The sequence below is a fragment of the Schistocerca serialis genome, chromosome 9 (assembly GCF_023864345.2).
Source record: "Schistocerca serialis cubense isolate TAMUIC-IGC-003099 chromosome 9, iqSchSeri2.2, whole genome shotgun sequence".
Classification (NCBI taxonomy): domain Eukaryota; kingdom Metazoa; phylum Arthropoda; class Insecta; order Orthoptera; family Acrididae; genus Schistocerca; species Schistocerca serialis.
The window spans coordinates 65673301-65685444 of NC_064646.1; the positions used below are offsets into that span (position 1 = coordinate 65673301).

General features: G+C 36.9%; 1 protein-coding gene across 3 annotated transcripts in view; it reads left to right on the forward strand.

The window, feature by feature from the left end:
* LOC126418589 (RNA-binding protein 26) overlaps window positions 1-12144 on the forward strand; it is a 283506-nt gene that overhangs the window by 174375 nt on the left and 96987 nt on the right. For all 3 annotated transcript variants that reach the window (XM_050085417.1, XM_050085418.1, XM_050085419.1), the window contains one exon: window positions 2239-2319. In XM_050085417.1, coding sequence (XP_049941374.1) covers window positions 2239-2319 — 81 coding nt within the window. The remainder of the gene's footprint in view (window positions 1-2238; window positions 2320-12144) is intronic.

Sequence of the window (12144 nt, forward strand, 5' to 3'; positions counted from 1 at the left end):
TGTTAACCAGTTTTCAGTTGTCTGAAGATGGCCTTGTAAGCCGAAAACTGGTTAACAATAAAAATTATATTGTAGAACAAGAGCAAGCTGGTGCTTTTCATTTATTATAATTCCCTCAAGCTTGATGTAGTATAATTAAGGGCTGTCTTCTGCTGCTAAGCAGAGATCCCTTTTGTAATACCATAGAATTCTAAGATATCTTTCCATGTGTGTTCATTATTGGAAATTGGTTATGACTTACTGGTCTATAGTATTTTCAATACAGAAAGCAGAAAATCTAATATAACGTGTTTCCTTTTTAAGTGAAACCCAATGAAACATACTCCCTTTGTCATAAAAGTTCCAGGATAGGTTTTTAAAAAACAGAAAATGATGCTTATCAAGTAATTGTCTTAGCTCCTGTCGACATAGTCCCCTTGGATATCTATAGACAGTTTCCAATGTCTCTGGGGGGTTGTTGGAAGCAAACAGGGAAATTTTCAACTGCAGTGGTTGTAATCTCATATATCATGGCCTGTTGGATGTCTGTGATGTCCTGATGAGGCTTTCCTTTCACCTGCGGAAACACGAAAAAATCACAAGGCGAGAGGTCAGGTGAATGTGGTGGATGTGGGATGGCAATAACATAATGTATGGCCAGATACTAGGTAACAGATAAAGCAGTTTGGGGCGTGTCATTGTCACGCAGTAAGAACCAGTTCTAAGAATGCCACAAATCAGGGCAGTGATGTCAAATTGCTTGTTGCAAATGTTTCAAGACTTCAGTGCAAAGAGTTTGGTTCACTATTTGACCTGGAGGAACATACTTATGGTGATCAAATCCTTCACTGTCAAAGAATGTGATCAACATTGTCTTTGTTCTTGAAGGTTGAAGGTTGTTGTGTGACTTTTTTCGTGGCTGGCAATTCAGGATTCTGCCATTCAACCCTTTGACACTTCATGCGAGGGTCATACTGGTAGAACATACTTTCATTCACAGCAATAAGCTTTGACAGAAATGTGGGATCACATTTGGCTCTCTCCAGTAACTCAGCATAAGTTCTTCATCTTTCCTCTTTCTGATCATCTGTTACTGTGTGAGGGAAAAGTTTTGCATTAATTTCTGTTTCCCTAAATCTCTGTGTAAACTCTTATGACACATCATGATTCAAATTAAGTTGTTTTGATATCTCATGCACAATTAGATATAAGTCTTCTTGCAGTATCTGCCTTATATGCTCCACATTTGCATCGGTATGTCCTGTAGACTGGCGAACAGCTCTGGGATCATCTTGCACTGAATCTCTACCTTCACGGAACCTTTTGTGCCACTTGAAAACATGATTTCTTTAAAGTGCCTTGCCTGCATGTGCTTACTTAATCATTGTCCACCTTTCAGTAGGCATTTTCCTAAGCTTAACGCAGAACTTAATATTTGCTCTTTGCTCACAATTAGCATAACTCTTGCACCAAGAACCCAAACATTGTGTTGCTAAGCACTGCTCTGCCACATAGTTTGTGTGGAAATGCGGCCAAGGTCATTTCAAGTCTGCACACATACCAGGTTAACATAAAAACATTTGTTTGTTTTTAGTTTTTAAAAGTGAGAAATAAAAGAAAACCTGCCCTGGAACTTTTTTGACAAAGGGAATAGTTAAGAGCTTTTAAGTTCATTAAAAAGAATTCACATCGTTTGATATGCAGCATGCAGTTTAATTCTGTATCGCATTTCAAATACCTGGTGCCAAGCAAGTGATATGTTATTTTCTTGCAGATTAAAACTGTGTGCTGGACTAGGATTCGAACCTGAGACCTTTGTATTTTAAAGACAAGTGCAACTCACAATCTGCCATCACAGCCTCACTTCTGCCAGTATTACATTTCCTACGTCCCAAACTTCACAGAATTTCTTCTGTATGATTGTGAGGTACTGACAGAAGTAAAACCAGGACGGCAGGTGATGAGGTGTGCTTGGCTAGCTCAGTCTGTAGAGCACTTTCTTGCAAAAGAAAAAGGTGAGAGCTTTGAGTCGTGGTCTGGCATACAATTTTAATCTGCCAGAAAGTTTCAGTTCAGTGCACACTCCACTGAAGAGTAAAAATTCATTCTGGAAGTAATACTTATTTCCATGTACAACCAGGTTTGTATAGTCTATTGCTATGTTACTGGGATATTAAGTTTGTGTTTACCGTTTGTTACTTATTCAAGAAATATTCATTTGTTGAAGATACACGATATGAAATTTTCACATTGTTGTAGGCTGCCGCTGCAATCAAGAAGACACAGGACATGTTGGCAGTCAAGGAGATTCTGAAGAAGAAACATGAAGAGAAAAGAAAGGTAAATGCCCAGATGTCCACACTGACAGTCAAATAAATAGTGTAGTGGTTACTGTTATGCTTGCTCTCTTCTAGCTGTAAGAGTCATTTCAATTGATAGCATTAGAAATTGAAAATGTGTGCTGCACATTGCAGTAATTCTGATTTTAGCCTTGAATAGAAATTGAGATGACAAAATGTGGGATGAGAAAATTATTTGTAATGTTGTTTATGTCCAACTGTCTTAAAGGGTCAATCCGTACCAAGTGGTCCAGCATTGGTTGCTTGACCATCTCAGAAAAATTTTATATTTGCTGGGTGCATTCCCCAATGTTTAGTAGTCACAAAAATATTTTTTTAAAAAGTTTATTGTTTATTATTTTGAAATGGTGGCCATATTTGTTCCAGGCCACATGTGTTTTTTCGTATTTGCAGGCATCTACTTTTTTTACAATTATTCAGTAGTGGATTGTCCTAAGCCTTTCAGTTAAAATGCATTTAGTTCAACACACTCTGGGCTACAAATTAACATCATTATCACTTAGCTGAATGTATTCTTTAATATATTTTAATAGTTCAAAGTTATCAGCCACAAATTAAAAAAACTCAATTTTTGAACAGTAGTTTTCCAAAGAAAGAGTAATTTCTCAGCTTTTTTGTTTTTTCTGCTATTACACTGTACAGTATAGTTACTTTTTATAAAGTATCAATGATGAGCAGCATACACTTTAAAAAATACACTATTTTAAAAAATGCATTATTTTCAGTTTTCCATTTTGTGGCCTGCAATGTCTTAGTTGGGGGACCAGATAAAAATCTGAAAATTTCACAGTTAATAGACCTTTATGATATCAAACTTCAGTATAAATTTCAACTTTGAGATTCAATTGGAAGTTATGGAAAAAAATTACAAACCCAAGTCAAAAATATGTTTTCTAACATCTACAATATCTGGTAGGCTAATCAAATAAAGTATACCAATTGCATAATGTAACACACCACATTACACTAGCTAATGATTATATGTCGAAACAATGTTGTCGTAATTGTTTCAGCAGACTAACAGTTGCATCTGCAAGCCTATACAAGTCTGATTGTTGTCTTCCTCCTTACACCAACAATTGTCTACTCACACTTATTTAGCTAGAGGTTCTTGAAGTGTGCAGTTGAAAAATGGTATCTCAGTGTTCTGTTGGTGTTGTTATTAATGAAGCATGTCATGAAAGTGTGTATGGAGTGTATCCTAAAGACATTACTTTAATCGAAGATTACAGTGAAGAAGAAAAAGTTTGGTTTTACTTACGAGTCGGCCCAGAGGTCAAATCAACATGCAAGTACCAGTCTTGCATGGACCTCCTTTTGAGAAACATCAGAAATCTATAACAAAAGGTCTGCGAGAAATAACATTTGATGTAACTCTTCAGGCTTTCCCGGCGATCTAATGACATCTTGGGTTGTCGGGTGTTCTGCCGGATATCAGCGTCATACTTGCACGATATTTCGGTCATGTAGCTTGTGGCCCCATCAGGTGCGACCTGAGACTCTCAGGTCGCACCTGATGAAGGCCACGAGCTACGTGACCGAAATATCATGCAAGTACGACGCTGATATCCAGTAGAACACCCGCCAACCCAAGATGTCATAACATTTGATCATTATTCTAAAAATAAAAGCCCTTTTGTCAGTCTTATACCAGGAAAGTCATTGTGTCCAACATGTTGTTCTAAGATATTTGTAATTCAAAAGAGAAAGGATAGTGAAATCTCGGATACAGAATTTTGTCACTTATCAGCAACCATTAAAAGAGTAGATACAGCTTGTGAAATCCTGGGTATATCGCCTGCTAGTAAAATTAGAAAACTAAGTCAAGATAAGAGATCAAGTGCCTTGAATATAAAAAATGAGAAAGTGGCAGCTACAGTCAAAAAGAATTTGGAAGTTTCATTTCAAAATACAGTTTGTACTAAAACAGATGGAAGTTCTAAAACTTCAACCGAATATGATGATTTGATAGAAAAACTAAACGCAGTACTTCAAACAAAGAGGATAAAATTAAGATTATCAGTTTACTGCCAAATTCTTGGAGTCAAGCAAAAGTTAATGATGAATTTAATGTGTCAGAATGTCTTGTTAAGTTAGCAAGGTAATTAGTAAAAGAACAGGGAATTTTACCAGCATTACAAAAGAAAAGTGCTTATAATTTGGGAGGTAACACAATCAATAAAGTTATTAAGCATTATAACGATGTCAATAACAGCCGTTTGATGTCTGGCAAAAAAGACTGTGTTTATGTGAAAGAAAATGGTTCTAAGATTCAAAGACAAAAAAGCTTAATATTGTGTAATATAAATAAATTATTCACTGAATTTAAAAAGAAAATCCTGACATTAAAATTGGAAGATCAAAGTTTTGCGAGTTGAGACCAAGATGTTGTATTGTTGCAGGGGCATCTGGCACCCATAATGTTTGTGTTTGTTTGTATCATCAGAATGTAAAGTTGATGATAGATGGCGCCAATCTTAGAGCTGACCATAAAGACCTTTTGGAAGTTATGGTATGCAATATTGACAGGTACAATTGTATGATCAAGGGAAAATGTGAAGATTGTCCAGGCAAACAAGCCTTACTTGACATGTTTGAAAAATCCGAAGAAGACGATTTGATCCCTGACAATATTAAATACAAACAATGGGTGACACAAGACAGAACTGAAATGGTGACAGTCATAAAATCACAGGAAGAGTTTTTGAAGTGTTGGTGGCTAACCTTGAAAATCTGAAAATGCATCATTTTATTGCAAAAGCTCAAAGTAAATTTTTGAAAGACAAAAAGCAAACCTTGGCAGCTGATGAATGCTTAGCTCTTGCTGACTAATGAGCCACAGCTTTGGTGTCATAAGTGACTTCCTTGAACGCAACACTACAGCAGTGCATATTTTTCAACTATAATTAACAAACTACATTAAACAGCATTTACTTTTCGGGTGGGGCAGCAAGTCAATATAAAAACAAGAGAAAATTTATTAACATCTTCTTTCATAAAGAAGATTTTGGGTTTGATGTAGAATGGCACATTTTCGCTTCATGCCATGGGAAGAATGCTTGCAATAGTGTCGGGGGTACAACAAAGTGAGCTGTCACAAAAGCAAGTCTGCAGCGGACCAATGACAATCATATCATAACACCTCAAGAAATGTTTGAATTGTGTAAAAAACATATCAGAGGAGTTACCTATGTTTTTTTACAGTGTGGGGAAATACGAGAAGTACAACACTTGTCAGAAAAGTAAAGGCACTCGATCTTTTCATTGTTTTGTACCCCATTCACACAACTTACTGAAGTGTAAGATCACATCAATTCGCCTGATAGTGAACTTTATCAAATTGAGAAGGATCAAGTTTGGATACCACTTAAAATATACTAAGGAAGCTGTCTCCCATGGAATTTACAACTGTGACTGGGCGAACTTATAATCTAACACCCCAAACTGAGTGAACAATTTTCTCAAATGTTCAATGATTGATGTACTAAAAACAAATAACAAGAGATGAATATAATGTAATTAGTAGGCTTATTTTCAATAAAAAAAGCAAGTAATCACAGCTATGATTAAATTATATACTGTAACTGATATATTTTATTCCATAAACCTAGATATCGCAGATGTTAAAAAACATATTTTTGACTCATGTTTGTAATTTTTTTTCCATAACTTCCAATTGAATCTCAAAGTTGAAATTTATACTGAAGTTTGATATCATAAAGGTCTATTAACTTTGAAACTTTCAGATTTTTATCTGGTCCCCCAACTAAGACATTGCAGGCCACAAAATGGAAAACTTAAAAAAAATCCATTTTTTAAAATAGAGTATTTTTTTAAGTGTAAGCTGCTCACCATTGATACTTTATAAAAAGTAACTATACTGTACAGTGTAATAGCAGGAAAAACATTAAAGCTGAGTAATTAATCTTTCTTTGGAAAACTACTGTTCAAAAATTGAGTTTTTTTAATTTGTGGCTGATAACTTTGAACTATTAAAATATATTAAAGAATACATTCAGCTAAGTTATAATGATGTTAATTTGTGGCCCAGAGTGTGTTGAACTAAATACATTTTGTCTGAAAGGCTTAGGACAATCCACTACTGAATAATTGTAAAAAATGTAGATGCTTGCAAATACGAAAAAACACATGCGGCCTGGAACAAATATGGCCACCATTTCAAAATAATAAACAATAAACTTTTTAAAAAAATATGTTTGTGACTACTAAACATTGGGGAATGCACCCAGCAGATAAAAAATTTTTCTGGGATGGTCAAGCAACCAATTTTTTTTTTTTTTTCTTTCTTCTTGAACCACTTGGTATGGATTGACCCTAAAGTTTATATTCTTTCTTCACTGCAGTGTACTTTTTGTGCAACACCTACAGATTTTATATTTGTAATGACAACCATAGGCATCTACATATTCATAAAAATCATCATGTGTACGCATGTGTCTATCTTTCCTCATCCTCTTCTACACCTCTGGATCGATTTCAACCAAACTTAGGACACACATCACTTACTATATGGAAATAAAAGCATGTGGGTTAAGAACCAACTACCTCTCCTGGGTGTAAGGGTGAAAAGACAGTAACATAGAAGCACAACTCGGAAACACGTCAAGCAATTACAACCAAATTTTGTATATACGTGATTCATTATTTGCATAAAAATACTATAGGAGTAAGACACCTCTAGGGGTGGTGGGTGAGACTGAGAAGGGGTTGTGTGTCAAAATGTATGAACAAGTCCTGTTAATGTTCCTTTCTCATATTTAGTTGACTTGGAATACTTTAAAAGCATAAAGCATGATCCGTCTCTTATTTGTGTTGTTTAGTACATCAACTGGGTTGTGGGAATGATAACTGCAGTGAGCAAGTAGTTTTGTCAGCATTGTCAGGCCCAAAGATCCTGCTACATGTCTGATTACCAGAGATTCATTTATGTATTTTATTCCAGTTACATATTTAATATATCAGGTAATTAATTTTGGTTCGTAATAACCTTCTTTAGACCCATAAAATTCAGAGGTAATTTTTTGTACAAAAAATAATAAAATTATAACCTAAGGGCATCAGAATTCAGTTTGAAAATAAACAAAACAGTCACTTGCCTTATGATGTAGTTTCTTAATCATACTGAGTCAGAATGTGTAAAAATGGTACAATCACAATACTGAACTGTGTAAGCTTCATCAAATACATATAAAATTTTAAGTACCAAATTCACAGTTGTAGTAGACATGCTGTCTGTTCAAAGGAACATGTTGGACTGCCATGCAGCAGTGACTGGTACGTCTGCGGTATGGCTGTTAGGTGTCACTACTGTGCTGCAATTCACATAATTTGTTCATTAACTATTTATTTAATAAATATTGCAGAAAATCTTAAGTGCATTCAATGTAGTGCTAGAATTATAAAGAGAAGAGAGGCTTTATTTGAGACCATTAATAATTATATTACAAAACAGATTTAAAGTAATGTTGCACAATTGATTGATGAGATGGAGAAGCCACTGTGAGAACATGTTCAGCACAATTGTGTTACATACCAAGTGTTTAAAAGAACAACAGATAAAATTCACCATATGTAGATTGAAACTCTGATAAAGCAATTGAAAAGGCATAAAATATGAATGTGTAATCTGTGTCCGTGATAGGTACTGTTTCATCTCTGTATGTATACAGTTTGCTTATAAGAGCTGTAGTATGAAACAAAACTATGTGTGAAATGTATCATGGAGAGCCATCATATAGAATAATTTGAAAGTTGCCCCACATTATAGTCAAACATAATTTTTTGTTTTATTTTATGCAACAGCTCTTATGAGCAGATTAAATTTGTACTGAAGCTCTAACAGGACCTTGCACAGCCACAGTTTACGCACTCACATTTTATAGCTTTTCATTTACTTTATTTTAGGATTAATTTTATATGTAGTTCCTTTAAACAATTGGTATGTATGAAAGTTATGTAGAATTTTTTCTTCTTGACAATGGCATCCTCATCACATCATGCAGTTGTGCAGTGTTAATTAAAATCTGTTTTGTGATATATTTATTAATGATGTTAAATAAAGTCTCCCTTCATTTTATAATTACATTTGGCAGTGTTTTGCTGAGCTCACCTAGTGATTTTATGCTTTCGTTTCTTCAGTAAATAGTTAATGTACAAGGCATGAGAACTGCTATGCAGAAGTGACACCTAACATGCCATACTGCAGATATATCAATTGCCACTGCCTGGGAGTTCTAACAGGTTCCTTCATGGACATGCTATTAAACTGTGCATATGGTAATTCATGATAAGAATAAGAATAAGAATCTTTATTAGCCGTTCAGTATTTTCTTATACAATGGGCTTCGTCAATAAGTTCATTTACAGTATAAAGATGGTTATATTCTCACAACTTATGTACTTTGTTCTAGCCATTATGAAAATACCATACTCCTGCAGTTTGTCTAATCTAAGACCTCAAAAAATAGGAGGAGATGTATTCTAAAGCCCTTTTCAATTGATCTCTGGGTTCACAAATATTTTTTTGTCAGATAGGGATTTTCTGTTACACTGTAGGAGTGATCTAGCCCAGAATTGGAACATTTATGTGTCCTGTGTGTACTCTCTTGTTTTTGTACAAGGTGGTCACATGCCACAACTACATTGCAGCTTATCATGAACTCAATACGTTTTCACCCTTATGTCAAATATTAAATTAGTCGAAAGTTGTTTCATTCAACTAATAACAGCGGAGGAACATCAAGTGAGAGAAGTTAAGTAATAATCTTTAAATACCATCCTTAATTTTTTGATGAAGGGAAAAGTTTATGAAAGTAGGTGACTTTTTTCTCTTATCAATTGTTGCTGGCAGGAAGTGATAGTATTGGGGAGAAGCTGCTGCTGACAGTATCCGGTCCTCACACAGCTATAGGTGAATATCCTTTACTATCCCATTCTCATCGTCATCTATTCTACTTAATTCCTTCACAAGAATATCCCACAGCTGTGGTGTGTGGATGTCAGGACATTATCATGAAAAATGGTCCTGTGGTGTCCTTCAGAAAATTGCTGTTTTTCTGGTGCTGCACCACAGTCCCCATTTTCAAATGAGCTTGTCTGTGGATGTGTCAGTATAGGATCAGTGTATATTCTGGTCCCATCATGGCAATGAAAATTCTTAGTAACCTGGTAAAACATTCTGCTGTGACACAGGAATTACTGTTTAATTTTCCAATTATTAATGGCAGCAACCATAAAATTCCATCAATATTAACACACAACAATGCTGTTATTATTCCTTCACTAACTTTGACTCCGTTCCAAATTAACGGAGTATAGTTGTCGAAGAGGAACCTAGGTGTAACAGTTGGAGGGTTTATAAGAAATGAAATAATCAAATAGGCTCATTTGTGGGTAAAGCGCGTGTTAGGCTTCAGTTCATTGATAGGTTACATAGAGAATGCAGTCAGTCTGCAAAGTAGATAATTTATGAAGCATCCGTGTGATCCAGCCTACAGTATTGCTTGAATTTGTGGGACCTGTGCCACATAGGACTAACACGAGGTATTGAAAGTATATAAAGAATGCCAGTATGGATCGTTTGCAAGTTTGTTTGACCCACGGGAGATGCTATAAAATCTGAACTGGCAGATGATAGAAGATAGACACAAAGTATCCTGTGAAAGACTACTTATAAAGTTTCAAGGGCCATATTTGAGTGAGGAAGCTAGGAATGTACTACAATTGGAAGGATGGTTAAGACAACGTTAGATTAACAAAGTGTGCACAGAGACATTTAAGAAGTCCATTTTCCTGCACTCTACGTGTTAATACGACAGGCAGGAACCCAAGCACACTGTTCAGTTACGTTACTGTGGCCACTTGTCAGAAGGCTGAATAACCACCTTTTGCAGTCTGGGTCACTGCGAACCATGCAGGAAGAGAGTCAGTTAGGTTCCGGAAGGTATTGACACGGATATGGAGCCATGCCACTCTAGTGCCATGGCCAGCTGCGCTAAGTTTCTTGATTGAGGACCCTTGACATGGACAGTCCGATCAAGATGGCCCTACAGATTCTCAATTGGCTTTCAATCTGGATAGTTTGGTGGCCAGAGGAGAACTCTAAACTCATCTTGTTGCTCTTCAAACCACACACGTACTTTGCAAGCTGTGTGACAAATTGCATTGTCCTGCTGGTAGGTGCCGAAGAAAAAGAAACTGCACATGGGGTGGACATGGTCCCCAATGATATGTGCAAATTTGTGTTGATGCATTGCACCTTCCAGAATGATGAAATCACCTGTGGAATGACACGAAAACATTCCCCAGACCATAATGCTGTTGCAGGGTGTTTCCTTTCAGACGTTTCATGCTGTTCATGCTGAGTATAAATGTCGATCAGTTGTAGAATTTTGGAACACATATTATGTTCAAGTATAATGACTTTTCTGGAGACTAGAAATCTACTCTGTAGGAATCAGCATGGGTTTCCAAAAAGACGGTCATGTGAAACCCAGCTCGCGCTATTCGTCCACGAGACTCAGAGGACCATAGACACGGGTTCACAGGTAGATGCTGTGTGCCGCAGGGGAGTGTTATAGGACCGTTGCTATTCACAATATACATAAATGACCTTGTGGATGAGATCGGAAGTTCACTGAGGCTTTTTGCAGATGATGCTGTGGTGTATCGAGAGGTTGTAACAATGGAAAATTGTACTGAAATGCAGGAGGATCTGCAGCAAATTGACGCATGGTGCAGGGAATGGCAATTCAATCTCAATGTAGACAAGTGTAATGTGCTGCGAATACATAGAAAGATAGATCCCTTATCATTTAGCTACAATATAGCAGGTCAGCAACTGGAAGCAGTTAATTCCATAAATTATCTGGGAGTACGCATTAGGATTGATTTAAAATGGAATGATCATATAAAGTTGATCATCGGTAAAGCAGATGCCAGACTGAGATTCATTGGAAGAATCCTAAGGAAATGCAATCCGAAAACAAAGGAAGTGGGTTACAGTACACTTGTTCGCCCACTGCTTGAGTACTGCTCAGCAGTGTGGGATCCGTACCAGATAGGGTTGATAGAAGAGATAGAGAAGATCCAACGGAGAGCAGCGCGCTTCGTTACAGGATCATTTAGTAATCGCAAAAGCGTTACAGAGATGATAGATAAACTCCAGTGGAAGACTCTGCAGGAGAGACGCTCAGTAGCTCGGTACGGTCTTTTGTTAAAGTTTCGAGAACATACCTTCACCGAAGAGTCAAGCAGTATATTGCTCCCTCCTACGGATATCTCGCGAAGAGACCATGAGGATAAAATCAGAGAGATTAGAGCCCACACAGAGGCATACCGACAATCCTACTTTCCACGAACAATACGAGACTGGAATAGAAGGGAGAACCGATAGAGGTACTCAGGGTACCCTCCGCCACACACCGTCAGGTGGCTTGCGGAGTGTGGTTGTAGATGTAGATGTAGATTAATCTGATGTGGATGTTAAAGTGCAGTAATAGTGTGCAAATTGTGGCCTTCATTGTCAATGAACAGCAGTCAGCATGGGTGCATGAGCCAGGCACATGGTGTGAAACCCATAAGCAGTGATGTTCGCTGAACGGTTGTTAAGGAGACACTGTTGATAACCCCTTGGGTCATCCATCTGCTCAGTTGCTCAACAGTTGCATATATCCAGAATGAGATTTTCACTCTGCAGCGGAGTGTGCACTGATATGAAACTTCCTGGCAGATTAAAACTGTGTGCTGGACCGAGACTCGAACTCGGGACCTTTGCCTCTCGTGG